This window comes from Aptenodytes patagonicus, chromosome 15, assembly GCF_965638725.1.
Source record: "Aptenodytes patagonicus chromosome 15, bAptPat1.pri.cur, whole genome shotgun sequence".
In the NCBI taxonomy this organism is placed as follows: Eukaryota; Metazoa; Chordata; class Aves; order Sphenisciformes; family Spheniscidae; genus Aptenodytes; species Aptenodytes patagonicus.
Window position 1 is genome coordinate 1,383,369 of NC_134963.1, and position 21,033 is coordinate 1,404,401.

At 41.3% G+C, this 21,033-nt stretch overlaps 1 protein-coding gene across 2 annotated transcripts in view; it reads right to left on the minus strand.

The window, feature by feature from the left end:
* The window catches only part of CHFR (checkpoint with forkhead and ring finger domains), a 32,252-nt gene extending 18,997 nt beyond the window's left edge, over positions 1 to 13,255 (minus strand). For both annotated transcript variants that reach the window (XM_076352500.1, XM_076352501.1), the window contains exons 1-6: positions 13,190 to 13,255; positions 12,565 to 12,712; positions 10,385 to 10,484; positions 3,104 to 3,213; positions 614 to 673; positions 248 to 460 (exon numbers count right to left, since the gene is read on the minus strand). In XM_076352500.1, coding sequence (XP_076208615.1) covers positions 248 to 460; positions 614 to 673; positions 3,104 to 3,213; positions 10,385 to 10,484; positions 12,565 to 12,700 — 619 coding nt within the window. In that variant the 5' untranslated portion in view covers positions 12,701 to 12,712; positions 13,190 to 13,255. The remainder of the gene's footprint in view (positions 1 to 247; positions 461 to 613; positions 674 to 3,103; positions 3,214 to 10,384; positions 10,485 to 12,564; positions 12,713 to 13,189) is intronic.
* Positions 13,256 to 21,033: the final 7,778 nt, after the last annotated feature.

Sequence of the window (21,033 nt, forward strand, 5' to 3'; positions counted from 1 at the left end):
TATGTGCATTTTCCGCCCCTCTGAGCATAAGCAATTCACACAATAGCCTTACTCATCCACCAGGATTTACCCCGCCTACTCATAGAGAGGAAGTTAAAATGCACATATCCACCTGCTATTTTCACTAGAACTTTACAAAGCAAATGCTAAAGACCCAGGTAGGGGTAAGAGATTAATCTGTTAAAATTCAAAACTGGAGTAACAGTTGATGGGATATCAAACTTTAAATACTTGACACAATTCTTACCAGATGTAGAAGGATTATCCTGCTGAACAGATGCAGACTCAATAAGAGAGGTAGAAGAAGCATTAAAGAGGTTAGATGTAGAAGTAGATGGCTGTGGTTCCTCATAGCAAGACTGAGTAGCTGACGGTGATGAGGTAATTTGGGTCTCATCATTACTTCTTCCTGTACTTGAGGTATCTTTGGTCACATGGCATTGGTTTTCTACATTAACTTCTACAGTTGGAAGGGGGGAAAGGAAAGAAAAAAATCTGCGTGACAGTCACCACATCATGGCTTCAAAATTCCAAGGAATCAAACTCTCTCAAGAGGGTTACATTAGTCATTGGAGCTTAGCTCCTCTTCATGGATCTTGAATTACTTCCTTACCTACTAGTTCTTGAGTTGCATCATGTTTTGTGTTTAAGGATTCATAAAGATAAGCAACATCTGAAAGAGATTAAAAAATATTGATCAGAATCTTTAAATAAAAATTCACTAACCTTAATCTCACATAAACAACTTCTATTCACAAGTGGCTGCTTCCCCAAAGTGTCTGACAATGGAAGAGACAAATGAGGGGTCACCTTTATGGTACAATGTTAATACTTCTACTTAGGAGGCAATTAGGAACAGCATAGCAAGATCTTTTCTTCTCAGGAAACCAGGCAGAGCTGCTTTTGTGTGACGTTTAACTTGTGCCAGCCATGGAACCAGAGGCTTAATCATTTCTTAAACCTAAAATCTGCTCTGTGTCAGAACAAACTGTATTTTTACTGATACTTGAATGAAAGTTCTTCGAAGCAGCTTATTATTTCTAAGCTCACTTATCAACAACTTAAATCAATTTTATTTCATTTCTCTGTGAGATATATGAACTCTCAAAAAATACAGATTAAGACATGCCATAAGTTTCATCCAGAAACTAATTTAGTATCTATTAATAAAACGAACTGGATAATATCCCTTTCTTCTCCATCTTACTTCAAGCTAACACAGTTCCAAAGATTCCCCTAACTTGCTACTTTTTTTCATCTCCAGCCACCTAGAAGCAAATAAGACTCTCTTAGTTTGTAGCAACCCTTTTTCTGATCAAAAGTTAGAGTATTGTCTCCTTCAGAACTACTCAGAATAGCCAAATAGGCATGTCAAACCTAAATTCTCTCTCTGTCTTCGAAGATGGAGAAGCTGAAAAAGCAAAACTGGAGGCTTGGTAATTCAAATACTTGTTAACCCAAACAGAAATCAGTGATTCAGTTCATTACAAAGTACCTGGAAAATTCACGTGAGTTCTTCCAAGCAGCATCAACTGCAATAGTGCCATCTTAGAAAGGATTTGAGATAAACAAGCCAGCCAGCCAGACAAATACAGCTTATCACTGCTTCTTGTAACATTTACATCAGACAGCATAAATCTGTCTGATCTGTCTGTATATTAAATTAACAGCAACTTCATAAAGGAAGTATTTCAGTAGTGAGTATGTATACATCTAGAATTTTTTAGATTAACAGTTCATATGTTACAGTTCATATTACTCTATGAAAATTGTAAATACAGTCTTGTGTTTTACATTAAATATCATGCTGTAAATGTACCTAATACTACACCCTCCCATCTCCCAGTACATCCAATTATCTTCACAATAATAGCGGAGCTTATGACCATACAAAGTCTGTCTGTTCACCTTAAAGTTCCACTCCAGAGCCATCAAATACAGCAATGAGAATTAACATTTAAAATGCCTCTTTCATTTAAAGTTTCTTCCAGAAAGTGAATGCTCTCTACTAAAATTTCAATATTAAACACTTCACACTTAAAAGAATTGCATGCTAACAGACAGAGCGGTGGGCTGGGGCACAACAATACATATGTAAAAACAGAGCTTGCCCATTCCCTCTCTCCCCCCTGTTTATCAAAGTTGAACTCCATCTATTATTTCGTAATAATGAGCAACTAAATTATTTCTGTAAATCTTTTAAGTCAGCTTTGGATTTAATGATCCTGTATAACTGAATGAAATGAAATGGTATGAAATGAAAATGTATGAAATGAAAATTCTGCTGCCTCAATAGTTATCATTTCCCAAATCATTTATGAACATCTTTAAGACAGATGACAACACAGATCATTCATGAAATCTTTTATTAATTTTGTTCCACTGCAAAAACTGAGCGTTTACACCTCAACCTTGGTCCCTGACTTCTACCCAGTTAACACATGAAAGCACATTACTTCCCGCCCAACGATAGCTTGGCTTATTTAAAAACCTTTGAGGAAGGACCTCCTTTTTTTTTTTTTTTTTTTTAAACCTGATTATGTTATTTCAATTGCATCATCCTGAAAAGAATTACAAGCATGTGGGGCATGATTCTTCTTTAAGACAACACAAATATTTTTCCAGGTTTACTAATTCTACTTTCACTATGGGGTTTTCCCCACCTCCCCCCCATTTTGTCTCTTTCCTCTTTAAAACAAACAAAAAAACCCTAACACAAAACAAAACAAAAAGCTTTTGCAGCCTTTCCTTCTGGTGCCAAAAATTGCTTCAATGTGATATATAAAGTATCACTAACTACCCCAGCAAATTGACTTCTAAAAGAAGCATTGGGCATGTGATCAAAACCTCATTAGTTACCATTCCATGCATTAGTTCTTCCAAAACTACTTCTAGGCACATTTCAATTTCAGACAGTTGCTCAGACTTGTCCCTGTAAAAATTGGCACATCCATGACCTCTTCTACAGAGACTTGTTTTTAAACATTAACAAATTATTTGTCTTAAAATTGAGTAATTCTGTTTTAATTGTACTGCTATTTCTTTTCTCTCATGACTCAAAAAAATGACTAAGCATGCCATTTAAAAAATATAATTTACTTACTGTTCTCTGGCTCATTTTTTCTGTAAACAACATAGATCACATCCCCAGTCTGTAAAGGGTATGTCTGCTTCTTAACCACTTTCAGTTTATTAATTACTGTTCCATTAGTACTGTAAAGAGAAAGAAAAGATAACTTAGCATAAATGTTTTCAAAATTACATAGGAGAGGGAAGGGAAAACACAAGATACTTTTAATGAAGAAAAACTATTGGCTCTCAAAAAAAAAAAGTAAGCCAGGATAAAAAAAGAAAAAAAAGTCCAGAAACAAATAAAAAATTTCTCCCAAAGGCAGATGTGCAGAGCTACTAGGACTTCAAAGCTCATTTGCAGCTACTGGTAAAGAGACGGTAGCTGACAAACAGACCAAAGGTCCCTGACATTTGGCCAATGTCTCAAAATAATTAAGATGATTGTTTCGGTACAATAATGTCCACCCTTTAAGTATAAAACAGGAAAGGACAATAGGAGTTCTAGTCAAAAAGTTCTAGATTATGTTTTCCAATTAACACTGGGAATCTCCTAAGACATTCTGTGACAAAGGAACTTCTCCTGTACGGTCAGGGATGCCACGCGGCATTAATTTTTCTCCCCTCTTGCTTCAAATAGTAAAAAACCTAGAATTCCAAGGTTACTTAGACTGCAACTCAAAAGAGAGAAGTTAGTAAGGTGGAAAAACAGTTATACATAATTAAAAGATGAGTTGGAATGAATTATTTTGATATTGATAAAAACTCCAAGGCTCATGGAAGAAATTAAATTGGGGAAGAGGAAAATGCAGAGCATTGCTGATTAATGGAGGTATTTCCTTCGCTATGGGTGACGTTTTATACGCAAGCTATTAGTGTTTTATAACCAAGTCAAGCTATTCAAGTACTGAATAGTTCCAGCTCAGTTGCAATAAGCCTCTTTCAGGGCTGCAGCATTCTAGAACTTCAGACTTCTGCCATTCAAAATCTCAGCAATTAGTACGAAATATAAGTGAACAGAAAATCTTCTTTTTCCCCCTCAGCAGAGCAAGCTGCTGCATGAAATAACTCTGCTGCCACCTCCTGGAGGCCACCACTTGTGCCCAGGACACAACACAGCCTTCCTCAAACAGACCACTTTCTCTCTAGAGGAGAGGGATGGTTATTTAGAAATAAGTACCTTCCCTTCTCATTATTTTTCTTTTAAAAAGCAACCTGGAAAAATCTCTTGCCATTTAGTAACATGAACAGAGGAAGAAAACTAGAACTTCGTACTGTTGACCTTTTTGGACGAAGTCAAAAGCATTACATTAAAAAGACAAAAGAAAAAGCAAGCCCTTTTGAATCACTACAGCAAGTCTTGGTCAAGGTATCAGTTCTTGCTCTTACCTCTGCAACTGCTTTTGCTATCTACACGGTTGAATCAACCAATTCAACATAAATAACAAGACAAAAAACCCATAAAAATGCTACTTTAAACATCCAGAAACAAATGAAAGTCTTTGTGTCACATTGATATTTGCTCTGTTTTCAAGCTTCTCCTATAAGCATGAAAACTGTTTTAAGCTTGCCTTTTTACCTCAGGCATACAGATGTTGGCTAGCCTGAAAGACATAAGCACCAAAGAACCAGCAGAACAGAGACATCACTAAAAGAATGCCAAAGTTTAGCAATTAAGAGGAAAAAAGAATTTCAGTCAGTCTGTTAGAAACTATACTAATTTTTAACTTAACAGTGATGCTAGTGATAATATATTAAAAAGATTATGACGAAGCAAAAATTGCACCTCCTTCAATTGTCAAAGAAACAGTAAAGCTTACAACAATCCCTGAAACCTGTCAGAGGTCCTTTAACAGAACTAGGAAACATCAAATTTGACCTCCTTAGTTTTGCAGAAGGTAAAACAAAGCATGCATCTCCCATCTGCCATAGGTGTTTTAGACCTTCTTTTGTAATAAAACAGCTAAACTCAAGTAAGAAGAATTGTCTCTTACTGAGTTTTAGCTTCTACAGGCAATTCCTAGTCCCAATATTCCACTAAACATAGGGGGGAAAAATGTCACAAAAATGTATTTTATGAAGTTGCTTTGTCATAACTGCAAAGTTCCAAGATGGTTATGAGGGACAATAACGTGTGAAGTATTCTTGGAAAAAGGAAAAAAAGAAAAAAAAAAATCATCGCACATCTAGTAACCACTCGTGCTTGGTCTCACAAGGCAAGCTGCAAAAATAGCTACGCAAGACCCTAATTGTCAAACTGATTACAAATAACCAAATCTTTTCAGTTCTGCACAGATATACAGACTTCAATGAGAGCTGACTAATAAATTATTTGGCATCCATGGACCCAAATGAAGTAGGAATAAACTGATACCACTTAACACAGAAAACCATAAGCTTTTCTTAAATACATTAGCCAACTGAAGCAGTTGTATTTATATCTCAGCTACTAATCAAAGGTAAAAAAAATATCCAGCTACCCCAAATAATTGTATTAGTCTTTCATTTCCAGTTTTGGGCTTTAGCTTGAGGCATTTAACAGATATGGTGACGTACCAGATTAATGTTGTGGGTATTTTTTAACCAGACACACATGATAAATTATGACATTTGTACATTCCTCTGATGTTTCAAATTAAAGTAAGGTCCCCATAAAACAAGTAGAAAGTACAATGAGAATCCCAAATATGAAGGACATTCATTAGGACTTAATACTGAATTGATACCAACTGGCTGTGTAAGTTTTGAGGTGGAGAAGAAAAACGGTACTATCAGATATAAATTGTCTGCGTTGTGAAACAATGTCACAAAAGGTCCCAACGTCACTTTTCTAAAGAGTGGAAGAAAAAAAAGTCAGGCCTTGACTCAATTCCAGTGTGGCTGATGACTCTACAGTTTGATTAATGAACCATACATTACCTTTACTTCCCAATCCCAACTGTTGTGCAGAATTGATGTGAACAGCTGTATTTCACTCAGAACAGGCTTACTTTTGAAGTAGGTGAATGATCTATGTGTTGTAAGATACTTTGGTATCCTTGTGAGAAAAATGCCAGTCTGTTACTTTTTAGTAATTACTAGCGTCCGTCCAGGAAAAGAATGTAATTTTTGGTAAAGCTTCTGGGTTAATATTTTTAATAGTTATCTGCTACTTAAATACATATTATCCTGAACACACTGTAAACTGAAATGAGTTTTGAATTCTATTAAGTTACAGAATCCCTTCTGTACTGTGTCATTCTCCATTCTTTTAATGTTCACAGAAATAGTTTTGACTGGCAGGGTGAGGAGAATTTAGTAGCAGAAAGGACACCAGCACCAACTGAAGATCAGCCTCCGATTTACCCACAGAAAGGGAGTATCTGCTTGCCTGTCACATGAGTATCAGCCTTGTGTACATAGTTTCCTGCTCTGAAACATCACTTATTACTTAGAATCCTTAAAAAAAAAAAATTTCCTTGAAGACAACAAGAGGAGGTCTTTAAAAAAATTACCTTAGTTGCCCTTAAAATTTCTTTTTCAAAAGGAGAATCTTACTATTGCTTTTACTTAGGGCAAGCCAACTACTGCCTCCACTGTGTTAGGTCAGCTTGTATAACTTGTTTTCTTTCAAGCAGTATAAAGCAACTAGTGCATGGTTTGGAAAATAAAGCAGAAACGTACCCCCAAAAGGGGTAATCTGTGAATGTTTTATTGTACTATTTGCTAACTCTTGGCTTTTGTTACTTCCAAACTTCTATTTACTCAATAATTCTGAATTCTCTACACATTTTCTTTCACCTGCAAATTTATGGTAATTCTTTCCAAAGTAGATCCAAGAACTCATTATGCTACCAGGGAGATAAAAAACAATGTTGCTGTCTACATATATTTGATGATATTCTTTGGTTTAGCTACAATACAGAAACAAAGTCCACTCAGATCAACTGTCCCACACTAGCTGCCTCCTTCAACGCATTCCTCTTCACCAGAAAAATCTGAGCTTGACCACAGCAATGTTTCCAAATTGTTTTCCACTTCAGCGAAGAAAAAGCTGACATTGTAGTGTTTTTCTAGGACGCCAGGCATCTGTATTGCCAACTCAAACATTCAGAAATCTTCTTCTTTCAGCCTGCTTGATTTTTTGGAGCTCATCTGATATTTGGCACAAACATTGGAAGACCCAGAAGAACAGACAGTCTTCTGCAAGTAGTCATATCAACCCGTTTAGTCTCTTGATTCAGCAAATGGTAGCCACACTTCACACCAACTCACAGGCAAGCAGAACACATAAAGGATCTTACTCTTTTTTGTTAGATACACAGAAGTGTAACATGCATAAGCAGTTAATTGGCAGTACTCCATAGGTCCAGCCTTTCTATTACACTACCATTGTAACAAGCCCCACCTTTTAATGAATGTATCATATAGAAAATTAACTTTAATTTGGCTTTGCTGGTTTTCTGCTGGCTGCACCTTCTGCCTCGGGGTGTGCATGTGTGTGGTGGAGGGGGCGGGGTGGAAAGGCAGGCAGGAACGTTTCTGCATCATTCACAATTTCTTTAGCTTATATTATCATGACCATGGTCTAAACCAATTCTACCAACTACATGCAACTGAAACTAGGGACAGTTTCTCAAGCTTAGATTTACAGCTATGCTCTGAGACTGCCACGATAGGCAAACATGGCCTAATTTGTTGTTTGAAATGTCTTGAAATTTGGGGTAACATTGGAGAATGACAATTATAAGCCATTTCCTAGACATTCTAGGCCTGATATTTTTTCCTGAAATTTAACATTCCATCCCACAGCTTCTGGGAGTATAAGCCCTCCAGGGATCTATCCAGGGACCTATCCTGGTTATTTTCTCTAACTACAACCTAGAAGTGGAGAGGAAATACGCCTTCATCAAGTTTACGGATGACACCAAAGCAGGGGCAGAGCTGGGCTGCCGTTCAGAGGTACTAAGGCAGGCTGGAAGAATGGGCTGATGGGAACATCATGTCATTCAACAAGGACAAACCCTAAGTCCTGCACCTGAGATGGAATAACCACCTGCAGCAGTACAGGCTAGAGACCAACCAGCGAGAGTTCTTGATGGATCTTATGACTAAGCATAAGATCATACACCTTGGACTTATGCCTAGGCTTAAGTCAGCAGCATGCCCTGGCAGTGACGAAGGCCTACAGCACACTTGGCTGTGTTAACAAGGGTGTAGTCAGAAACTCAAGTGAAGTGATTATTATTTCCCTTTACTTGGAACTCTTTAGTCCACATCTAAAATATTACATCTAGTTTTGGGTCACCTAGTACAAAGAAGGTCTTGATAAACTCGAGCAAGTCCAGCAGATAGCCACCGGCATGGCCAGAGGGCTGGAACACAAGACCTATGAGCTAAGGGGCTAGGAGAACTGGGCTTCTTTTGCCTGGGAGGAGGCAGCTTGGTGAGCAGGGGACCTCACAGCAGCCTTCCAATACCTATCAGGAAGTTACCAAGATGACAGAGACAGGTTCTTTACTGAGGTGACAAAGGTCATAAATTGAAACAAGGAAGAATCAAATGGATGCAAGGAAAAAAAAAAAAAATCACTGTGAGAATAATTAAGGTATGGAATAAGGGCCCCGAGAGGCTACAGAATCTCTGTCCTTGGAGGTTTTCAAGACCTGACTAGAGAAAGCCTAAACAACCTAGTCCAAATCCAGTGGTGGCCTATCTTTGACAGAGTTTGAACTAAGTAAACTCCTGAGGTCTCTTCCAACCTGAATAATTCTAAATGTTCTGTTTTACTTGAGAAAATAAAATAAAAAGAAATGTAAATATCTGGAAGTGAGTTCCTCACCCTGAAAAAGATTCCTTTTAATATCAACATAGCTACTAATTCATCAAGAGACAGAAAAGGAGCAGAGGCGCAAAAATTCTGCTGAAAGAAAAACGCCAACTAAAGCTCATACATTCTGCCAGTGCCCCCCAAAAATGTGCATGCCATTCAATTAGACAGTTCAAATGTTTTTCAGAATATTCTTGGAGGGATTTTTATCAAAAGCTCAGCAGGTATTTGATACTAACCCTGAGCTACCAGAACAATATATTTAATTGCATTCTGGTATGTTGGAACAGGGATTTGGCAAGATACCCTTCAAAACCTCAAATGTGAAATTTCCTTTTTATGTATGTACATCAATATATTTTGAAGTGTCTTCTTCGTCTTTGGGTAAAATGCCTTCCAGACATGAAAAATGGGGGGAGCTGGCAGAAAAGTATTATGTGTTTCTTTACTGACTGCAATAACCTGGCAGAAAAAGAATGTGGTTTACAGAAGCATTTTAAAATGTCACGGAGTTCTTGAAATATAATAAACCAGAAGCTTTCAGCAATCTTAGACAAAAAAATCCTGTCAAAAATTAAGCGGATGAAAAATTGAAGAGGTTACAATCTCCTCCTAAGAAATAGCCTTCCATTCAAATTCCTATCTCAAATTTTATAAAGGAAACTGGAAAACAAACTAAAATCCATGGGAAACCACCCACAACCCCTGCAGTGCTATTTGTACTCCCACAGTAGCCTTAGAACTCTACAGGAAATAGCCTCACCAGTATAGCAAGTTCACTGGCCCGCAGTATGTGACGAAGTATGTAATTAACTTTATATACTAAAAGTACTTCCACTAGATTAGCTTAGCTTTTTAGCAGTAGTTCCAGTTAAGTATGTGCTTATATCTTTCTACATTAAGGGCTTTAGTTCTCACACCCCTAACTTAACACAGAAACACCCAGAAAAGAAAACAATCATTCTGGTTAAACAAAAGCAACAAAACTGAAATATCAATAGTAGAAATCTAGCAAACGTCTATTATTAAATTAGACTGAATCAGCTCTCATCTCTATCTGACATGCCCACCACAACTGCTAGATTACTACAGTACTTATGCTATATAGACTACAGATATTTTGAGTACCAGAAAGATGTATAACAAGTACAGATTTTTATTCCACATCTATTTTATGCTTTGAGATCATCACTGCAGGTATTTTCTTCCCTACACAAGTGCCTGAAATGAGGCACACTCGTGCTTAGCATGCTGGCATCACTTTTTTCACAAGTCTAAAGAAATATGCTACAGAACTATTACATCAACAGTACTTTTCATCCAGTAGACTATGAATTCCTTTGTAGAGAAAAAAATACTTAGAAAGAGCCAAAAAACCCCCAAACCTAGATGTAAAAGCGGGGAAAAAAAAGAAACAAAAAAGAGAAGGATGCCTCGAGCAATGCACAAGATTTTACTTCACAGACTAAAAAGAAGATAAGAGCAGAAGTTCACAGAAGAACCAACCTTGTATCTTCCAATGACACTTGACCAGATTCTTCATCCACTATGATTTTACAGTGATCTCCAGACACCAACTTGTTGCCAGGGAAAGATAAGTCACAACCTTAAAAAGAAAGCAGATTTTCCAGTGTGCTTAAAAATACACATTACACAGACAGATCAGCATTCTACATGGCTATAAATGCACAACAAACTGACTCATGTACATCTGCAATAGTTCAAAACTTCTACTGGCATATAGGCAGCAACAGTCTAGTACGCGATACATAAATACAAGTGGTGAGATAGCCCCATGTGCTGATATAAGCTTATTTCAACCATTTCAAGATGTTTTAGTTCCCTTTTTTCCCCCCAGTCCTAGCTCTTGCAAATGGAAATCAAATCACAATTACTCTGTTCTAGAGTGGTACAGAGATAAATTCACACATATTTGAAGTGTTCAATCTAAGTTCTAGAGGCATATGTCACAGAGCACCCCACTCTTTTTCCACATCATTGTAACGCTGTTTCACTGGATTTAACTTCTGCTTCATTCTGGTATATTGGGAGGAAGTAGTAGGAAGCAACAGCTGATAAATAAAAGAGTATCACTGTTCTTTGTTGAAGTCTTTCTCTTTTGTTTGTTTTTAAATAGGAAAATTTTCCTCATCTCTGTTGACAGCACTATTATGTTAATAAAGCTGAAGGGAGATTAAAAATCCAAGACTAAGATTTAGGGATATGCAGGAGAATTGTAATGACAATGTTGACGTGATAGAAACCTTCCTACCTACGACTCCAGGGCTCTGAGCAAATACAGTATTTTTACTTCACTTTAACATTGAATGTTCGAGGCAATGCTCAAGGTTCCCCACTAGTGTCTCTCACAAATGACTCCAAGTACTTGCTCACACAAAAGTTATCATTAACAAACGTGATTCACTTCTGCCTATTCACACTGTGGGTGCACTGTACCTCAGCCTGCAAAAACAACATATCCAGAAGGAACGTAGTAGCCACTACACATGCTGGTGACAGTTTATCACTAGTCTACTCCTAATATTCAAGGAACAATCAACAGCTACAGGAGTTAACTGTTGCCACACAACTTGTGATGCTAGGAAGCCCACTGAAAGTCAGTAGACTAAATTTTATTCAGGAGCATGCCAACATTTCCATTCTATTCTGTGGAGTTAGACATTCATATGGAATCAGGAAAGACAAAATGCTCTAAACAAGCATTTCTAATGCTCCTGAAGATTTTCTAAGTAATACTTATGACCCAAAGCTTGGTATTCTTGTAACCACTCATTAATCCATTAGCACTCAGTCATGGAAGCAATAGAATGTGCAAAAATTCACCTTTTTTTCTGCAAGATAACCCTCAACTAGACCTCAATTTGAAGAATTTACCTGCAGCTTAGACAATGATAAGCAATCTAAATGCATATTACCAAATAGGCAAAACATTTTTCCTACAGTACATTATCTGAATTTCTCAGAGCTATAGCATCTGGTGTTTGTTCAAGACTATTTACAGAATGTGACTGGTCAGTCAAATAGCTTGAACTGATTAACAGGAAACTGAAAATTAGTGCTGTCAGGGCAGAGTAAAAAAAAATTAAAACAGTGCGATGATTGTTTTAAATACAGTAAGCATGAAATCCTTTAAAATAAAGGCAAGTAGAAAAAGCCCCAGACTCTGGGAATAAAGCTTTCAAATCCACCCTCAGAGAAACTTTCAGTACTTGTCGGCAATCTTTATATGGCCAGAAGAATTAAGGGCTTTTATGTAGGCGTTTTCTTTTCTGTGAAGCACAAGCATTTTGCATTGCAGTGCCAGCTTATTTTAACCGCAGAAATTAAATGAGAACGTAAACAGGACTGATACACAGAAACCCTTCTGAATCAACAATCGTTTTTTCTTATTTGTACAAACTGTCACAGGCAACCTAAAAGGCATATTCACTTTTAAACGTGCACATGTCACAAGCTGGTAAAAAAGGTCAGTGTAAACTTCCTCTTCACACAGAGCCAAGAGGTAAATCAGGAATAAGGGACCGCCTGGCAAGCACCTCCAACAGTTGAAAGCACCAAACCCAACTAGCTTCAGTCCACCTTCCAATGTTTTAAAGGCCAGGAGGGGGGATCGCTGCTGTCCCCCGAACACCGCCCTACGCCAGCGCAGCCTGTCCCCGTCCCACCTTTCTTCCGACCAATTGTCCATTCTCTTTTCAGCAGCAAGACGTGCGGCTCTGCCTCATCAGCACCCAGCCGGATCAGCTTCCCCCAGGGCTGCTGCTGCTGCTGGCTCTGCTCGCCTCCTTCCGAGCGCTCCATTTGGATTCACATCTGACAAAAACAAACAAAGCGAACCCAAACCCCACCATCACACGGCACCCGGGGAGGGGGAGAGGGCTCGCTCGGGGCCGGCAGCCGCGCCAGCAGCCCCCTCCCGGGGGCCGGGCCCCGCGCACCGCCGCCCCGCACGCCCCCGGGGGCTCCCCCGGCCCCTGCCCTGCCCGCTTTCTTTTGTGTGGAGTTGGAAAGCCCTCCCCCTCGGCCACTCGGCCCCCCACTGCCAGCCCACCCCCTTCCCTTCGCCCCCACCCCACGGGGCCGCTCCCCGCCTGAGGGGGAGCGGGCTGGGGCGGCCTCCCTCCCTCCGCTCACTTCTCTCCCCAACTTTCCGCCCGCAGTGGGCCCCGCTCCCGCGGCGGAGAGGGGCGGCGAGGGGAGGGCAGGGGGCGCCGCGCCCCCCGCTCCCCCCGGCCGCCTCCGCCCGCCCCCTCCGGCCCGGCGCCCCCTCCCCTCGGCGCCAGCCCTTACACCCAGTCCCGCGGCCGAGGCGGCTCCTGTCAACAGACATTGCCACCATCAGCTGATCAGGGCTGGGCAGGGCCAGGCCTGCCATTGGAGGCGGCGCACGGCGGCCATACGGAACGCACCGGGGGGAGAGGCGGGCCTTCCGGCGCCCGCCACCGAGCCAGGCGAGCTAGAGCGTCGCATTTTCCGTTGAGGCCGCGGCGCGCCGCCGTACGTAGGGAAAAGAAAGGCGATACCGAGGCTTGGGCACCGGAGACGCCTCGGCGGACATCTTGGGTGTGGGCCGGCCCGCCAGCGGGACAAGGCGCTCGCCGCCATCTTTGTTGAGGGCGGATCGAGCGCCTCGCAGCGAGCTGTGTGTGCCGGCAGCCGGCTGAGCTCGTTTAATCGGTCACGTACAGTGAAAAATAATTGTAGTTTAACTCTTCGATGTTGAAGAGTACTAGTTTGACAGCAGCGGCTAAATGACAAAACATGCTTGCTGTTCCAGGGACACGCTTTAGAAAGAAAGTTCACGCTGAGGCAGGATCAGCGCCCGCTGAAGGGGGTTCACAGCCGGAGGGCGCAGCCCCAGTTCTGATCAGGAGGCTCTTACAAACCAAACCTGCAGTTACCGGGGACAAGAGCAAGCAGCGGAGCTTTCTGCAGCTTAAGAACTGTCACTTTGTTGCCCCACCAACCACCTCATTTCAATGTCCTCTTCTACAGTAATTGGAAACTAGCTAAAAAAAGACCCAAAACAGCAAGCGGAAGATCTCATCAACTCCCCAGTGGCAGCCCCATCTCCTGTGGGCCTGCACTGGCAGGGCCTGCACTGGCAGGGCCTGCAGGGCCCGTGCTCCCTGCCCCGCTGCCCTAACCCAGCCTCTGTGGGGCCATCACGCTCATCCTCGTTTCCCCGAGTCCCTGCTTCGTTTTCCCACCTTCTCCATCCCACTGGGAGCCACCTCAGAGAGCTAAAATGACCTAAAACAAATCACCCCCTCGCTCGCTTACATCCTGCTCCCGCCTTAGGCCGGTCTGAAGTCCCGCGGAGCGGCACCATCTCTCCCCATCACGCGCTCCATGCTGCCTTCACCCGCCGGCCTCACAGCCGGGTTACCTCAGGCAGTCGCCCCTCGCGCCCGCCCGCTTGGCTGGGCCCGGCGGGTTTCCAGCCGGCGGCTGCCTCCCCTCTGCCAGACGCGTCCAAATAGTTGGAGCTTCTTCCTCATGGTCTGCTGAGAGACTTCTTACGCATCAGCCTTTCTTCCCTTGATCTGACCCTTGAAGGATTCCACAGCCTAACCCAAATCAGCTAACATAACCGGGCCCCCCAAAGGCTATCAAGAAAGCCAGTACCTGAAATTTGGCGGTCCTTCCCCGCTTTGCGTAAAATATTATCACTACTACCCACTTGTTGATCTGCTCGTTTCTCTATATTGGTTTCGTTTTTTTTCCTGGGACATTTGTACCACTTGTGCCATAATCTTTTTATGCCAATTAGCACCCCATATGTGGCACCTCCAAAAGTGGCTTCTTAGGCAAATGAATTGTCGTCCTTTTGCACAACATCAGTAGCAACCTTCTAGTTGTGAATTCCTTCATCACATTCATCTGAAGGACTCGAACTGTTTTATGTTCATCAAAACAGAGGAGGAAAAAGCTGAGCTATCCTGGATCTCCCTGCTGGTTCCTGGTTAGCTTCTTAAATTAGTCATATAACACGTACAGAGGCAGTGAACCTCTTTTTTTTCCCTTCACTCAAACGATTTTGAAGTTTGGATTAAATCAGAAGGCATGAAAACATAAACAAAACACTGAAAGCCATTTGCAATTCTTTGCTTTGATACTCCTACTTGGTTCACAGGCTTGAGCTCTTAGATTTTGCATTCATCTTAACCTTTCCTGGAAACCCTGTAGATTCCCTTGGCCACATGAATCTCACAGCAATAGCAGCCTGTGCAAGAGAGCTGCATGGGACTGCTGATACAAGCAAAATTATTCAAACACAAAAGTGTTTTGGATCTGCAGTTTTAACTGATACCTAATGCACAGTATTGCTTCACAGTTCTCAATCGCATGGGCCCCAGTTCAGGAGAAAATGTAAGCACACATGTAAGTCGAAATTGATGCACGTACTTAAGAGCTTTGCATTATTGACCTTAGTCTATAACTCTTCCCTTAGTAATAATACTACCAAAAAATGGTTCTTTGAGGCCTGACTGTCTGCATTCCTCCAAAAGGATTTGTCTTCTCTCAAATACCCTGCTTACTTTCAACTTTGTCCTCACTGAGGACTAGTGCCTTTTATACATTTGGAGAGGCACATCAGTGGAAGTTACAATCACTCAAAAGCATTGTCATGATGCTTCGTTTTTATTACTGCTCACAGTGACTAGTAATTGTTATCTCTGAGTGGCAGAGGAAAATACCAGCACATGGGAGATGCAACTAAAAGCCCAACAAACAAATCTTTTGTGTAAACCGTAGCATTAGCTGAGGGAGGAAGTTGGTTTGTTATATTGTGGCATTGAGAAAACATATTTTCCAAATATTCCTGCCAAGAGATCCCTCTGCAATCACACCAAGGAATTACTGCACCTCGGTGATAGCACAGCGCAAGCAAACGATTGGTTCGGCTCTTGCAGCTCTCCCATAGTATCCATGTAAAAAGACAGCAAGTGAAACATACAGCTAGCTTAACGAGTCCTGTGTGGATAGGAGACTCAATTAAAATTAAATTATACAACAAATTAGGTTTTAAATGCTGCGCTGCTTAGCCAGCCAGACAAATAATAATTAGAGATGTTCTGATCTGCTGCTATGTGCAGTTGAAGAGCAGACTGCTGTAACTGCTTTCAATGTACGCTGACGACACTTCCCTCCCAGCTCAGGGTAGTTTTATATGACATTCCAAGTAAACCATCCCTCAACAGGCCCGTTTTGTACTTGTCACCCTCCTGAGCTGGGCAGAACGAACAGGATCTTTTTCTAGAGTCCGTCTTTCCCATCTGTTCCATCAGCTAATGTTTCTTTAGCAATGTACCTCCCCTCTTCTTTCTTTCTAGAATCCAGGTCATTCTAGATGGAATTAGTTTTCAGGCTCTGAATTGTGTAGGTATACATATATTAGATTCAGAAGAAAAAGAAGCTACAAACATTATTTCTTTTTTCCCCTACCAATAGCGGTACACATACCGGCAGTTTCAAAATACTCCACAATGCATAGATGGATGCAAGCCAGAAACTGCCACCTCTGATACTGGTTCTAGCAAAAGAAATTTAGGAGTTCCTGATAAAGAACAACATAGAAATCAGTCCAATTGAAAAGGACCTGAAGGCAGCTACTCAAATCCTACTGTAAAATTTAAAATGTATTTGTATTGCATTAATGTCTCGAGCTCTCTATCACTCTGTGATAGTAACATTCAGAAAGACTGATGCTGTTTAATTTTCTCTGCAATTTTTTTCACCTCTGGTGAAAGTAATATTAAATTCTTAACATCAGATCTGGCAAATGCGACATGGAAAACATGTTTCATGATTAAACTAACAATTATGTGTTCGGCATGGAAAATAAAGTATTTAAAGATCATCCTAAGCCAGCAAGAGTAATGTTATCATACAGCCATCTTCAGTTGTTTCCTACGGCTGGCTGCTTGTTTGTGGGTAAGGAAAAACAACTTTGTAGAGCAAAAGAAAACATACCAAGGACAGCCTTTTAGTCAAGCATTTTTCTAAATACCGATAGCCCAGTCCTGCAGATACTCTATGTTCCTGCCATGCTGTAAATGAGAATGCACTATTAACATGAAGGGTTTTCCAAGTCAGGCAGCCAGCCCCAGATCTCTTCCTTATTGTGTGGTAGAGAAAGGAAGACAGCCAGAGACGTCATATGAGAAGGGGACAGGAAAAGGATCATTTATATCCTTTTTCTTATGCTGCTTATCCAGACATCCATTACTGACCACTGCTAGTGTTTGGGAAACTTTTAATCCAGGGGAAACTAGCATGGCAGCTCCTGTGTTGTGACTCTCTCTCCGTATTAGTCCACTGCAAAGCCTTTGAATTACCCATGAGTTACAAGGTTAAGCAGCAATGAGTTTAAGTATTGTGGTGGTCTAACCCCAGCCAGCAACTAAGCCCCACCCAGCCGCTCGCTCACTCCACCCTGTGGGATGGGGGAGAGAATTGGAAGGGTAAAAGTGAGAAAACCCATGGGTTGAGATAAAGACAGTTTAACAGGTAAAGCAAAAGCCGCGCACGCAAGCAAAGCAAAACAAGGAATTCATTCGCTCCTCCCCGTCGGCAGGCAGGTGTTCAGCCATCTCCAGGAAAGCAGGGCTCCATCACGCCTAACGGTGACGTGGGAAGACAAACGCCATCACTCTGAACGTCCCCCCTTCCTTCTTCTTCCCCCAGCTTCATATGCTGAGCATGACGCCATATGGTGTGGGATATCCCTTGGGTCAGTTGGGGTCAGCTGTCCCGGCCGTGTCCCCTCCCAACTTCTTGTGCCCCCCCAGCCTGCTCGCTGGTGGGGTGGGGTGAGGAGCAGAAAAGGCCTTGACTCTGTGTCAGCACTGCTCAGCAGTAACGAAAACATCCCTGTGTTATCAACACTGTTTCCAGCACAAATCCAAAACACAGCCCCACACTAGCTACTGTGAAGAAAATCAACTCTGTCCCAGCCAAAACCAGCACATGTATGTCAAAAGGAAGGACTCCCCGGGAAATTCAGAGGACCTTCCAGGAAAACAAACAAAACCAACACACCGAAATCATGCACGCAGGCGCTAATGAAACAATGTAGTTCCCAGGAAGATGTTCCTTTCAGCAGGGACCACGACTGAGCTTTGTTGCTGGGGCAGAAGGAGCAATGAAGAGACTGCTCTGTGCCCAGCTGACAAACATAGATCAAAAATAATGCAGTTATGGTACCCACTTCACATGTTAGCTTCCCTGGACGCAGCACTGATAGACAACATTCCCAGGTCTCTTTGAAACCCCTTTGTAAATGCAGCCAGGTATTTCCCGAAGAGACCTAACAAACAATAATAATTAAAAAACCTTGTTGACATTTCTTTTTAGAAATCACTAACATCCAATTATTTTGTTACATTCAAATAGAATTTTAAAGCTGTGTAAATACACATTTTGGCATTATTTACATCCTTCTTTTCTTGCAGCCTGGAGGGGCAAAGCAGTTTAAATTTTTGCCTTTGGCATTTTTTAGTTTCTGAGCATCAAACTCTGTAGCTGGTTTGCAAGTCCAGCACATGGTCATTTTTGTCTAACAAAGAAAGCAATTCCACTTGATTAGCAGAATGGAAGTATTTCTAATAGCCTTAGGTTTTCTAAGACATGGGTTTGGTTTGTTTTGTAAATCCAGGCACAGCCCTACCGTAAGGTCTTCTCCCATTTTACCTGGCATGAGCCCACCCTGGCCATGAGACTAAGGATGTACACTGATTCTTACGTATCTCGGACCAGACTCAAACGGACGCCTTCAATGGTTTTCCTGTCATTTATAGGTGACATTCCAGGTTTTCTTTCTGATCGCTTAATTCATGGTGTTAGAGACATTCTCCAGCACTTCCCCAGTCACCGTCTTAGATTGACATGTTTAGTCTGAGGAAGAAGAAAAATTGCATGTATTATCTCAGGATGAAAAACTGCCTACAGAAAAATTACATTAATATTTCTGCAAAGACTCTCTCTCCATAGATAATTGGAAAAATTTACAGTCTAGTTAAAGAATCGATTACATCAAAGAGGATTTTTAAAATATTTCCTTCCTTTAAGTGTTTTCAAACATATTTCCTCCAGGGGGTGCCAAATTAACACCACTGGAAAGTAAAAATATATAAATTATCCACACCAAGGACATAACAACTGTCCATACTGTACATTTCACTGTACCTTGTGAGTGATGCACCCCTCCAGCCTGAGCCAAAGGCACCAGTGTTTAGAGTGAAATTTCTCAGCTGTGAGTCTCTCTTGAAGTCAGAAACAGTGCTGACTGGTCCTACAATTAATGTCGTGCACATTCTCTGCCAAGTTCAGATAGGACACATCCCTCGGAAAAGAGCTTTAAGACCGGCTGAGTGAAGAAATACATCCATCTCAGCCTTTGAAAGAAAGAGACCTTGGGGAGGGAAGAAGTTACAAATGCAGTGACAGCTGTATGTAGCTTCAACCAGCTTATGAATAAGGGCAGAAACTTGGACACAAGAACTAAAATGACGCAGAAAAGCTGAAGAAAAGGCAGTCAGGAGTGTCATCAGGTTTTCTACAGGTCTGCAGGGAATGTCAGCCCCAAGTAGGATGTCTGTAAATGTCATTATAGCCGTGGAGAAGTTTCACCGGCTCAGAAAAGGGAGATCTATCACTTAAAACAGAAACCTTGCTTTGAACAAGCGACCACTTTACTCTTAGGGAAGTCTATTTACTACATGAGAAAAATTGATCTAATCGCTGTTTCCAGACAAAGGAGCAAGAGAAAGAGAAAATTGTTGAGAAGTAATATAATAATATATATACACCTTTTCCACATTTCACTGCTCACATTTTTCTTTTATCTACACAGCAGTGTAGCTATTCTGGATCCTTCAACCACTGCATTAGAAATATTACCGAAAGAGTGCCTGGTTATCTTCTACTTGACAGTAAAATCTCTGCTGGATAATTATTTAAGTAGAAAACTTCTGTAAGACTCCAATAGTAAAAGACAAAATCCCTAATATATACCTACTTTGTCCTCTCATTTCAAAATGCAAGTTTACTTTTCTTATTTTGAGATTAGCAACAAAAGCCAATGCTAGCAGTGAAAACCAACATAATTAATCTGCAACATCATATAAGTGTGGACATTGTCAGAATGAAAAAAACCCATAAATACTATATTAATCCATTATTAGGGCGATCTCAGATCCAGCCCTGTCACTTAACACTGTACTGAGATGCAGAAGAGATGCTCGTTATTCCAAAAAATCACCTCACTACATTCTCAGCTGCATATACCAGTGGAGTACCACTGCAGTCACTGATAAGCAACTTTGCATCAGCTGAAAATATGATCACATGTCTAGACCAGGTGAAACTTTGAATTGCTGTGGAAGCCCAATGAATTCATGGACCGAAACCTTGAATGCTGGGAGTGATTTCTGTGACCACGTAGGGAGCTGTAGCAATGGGCTCCAGAGGGAAGGCTTTCCTAGTCTTCCTCCTGGAGAGCAGGTGCTGAAAGTTTTCCCTCTCTTTTGGGGGAAGGAGAGCACGCTTTGGTGGAGTTCAGGGGGAAGCAGCTCACCCATCCAGGTACTCTGCCTTGCAGATCCCCTCTCAGCTGAACATCTTTGTGCTATAGAACCACCCCAGGAAATACTGTCCCTGGTACAAGGGGGACAAATCCCTTTTCAAGCTGGATATGGAGAAAGGGAACGTAGAGGCAGAAAAGGTAACCGAAGAAAATGGGAACAACGGGCTGAGTACAGTTGCTCCTCCCAAGCTGTTGAGGTAGGTCTTTAAATCAGTCTGATAGAGCAGCAGGCTAAGCAACATAGAGTCAAAATGTTTAATGAGATTTATTTTTATTTTACATATTGTACAGTGTAATGATCTGTAAATTGACTGGTGTAGGCACTGAACCAGAGACAAGTAGATAAGAATTAGCTATCACCTGCAGTACATACCTGGAAGTTTAGTCATTGTTTTTGTAAATGATAGCATGGCCTAAATTGCATCATCTTCAGACTAGACACTGGGATTAATGGAACATTTTATCTTGTTCCTTGCTTTCTCTCAATGCCGTATTTTAGAGACACATTGTTATTTTTATTTTGCATTACCTTTGGAGATGCAGG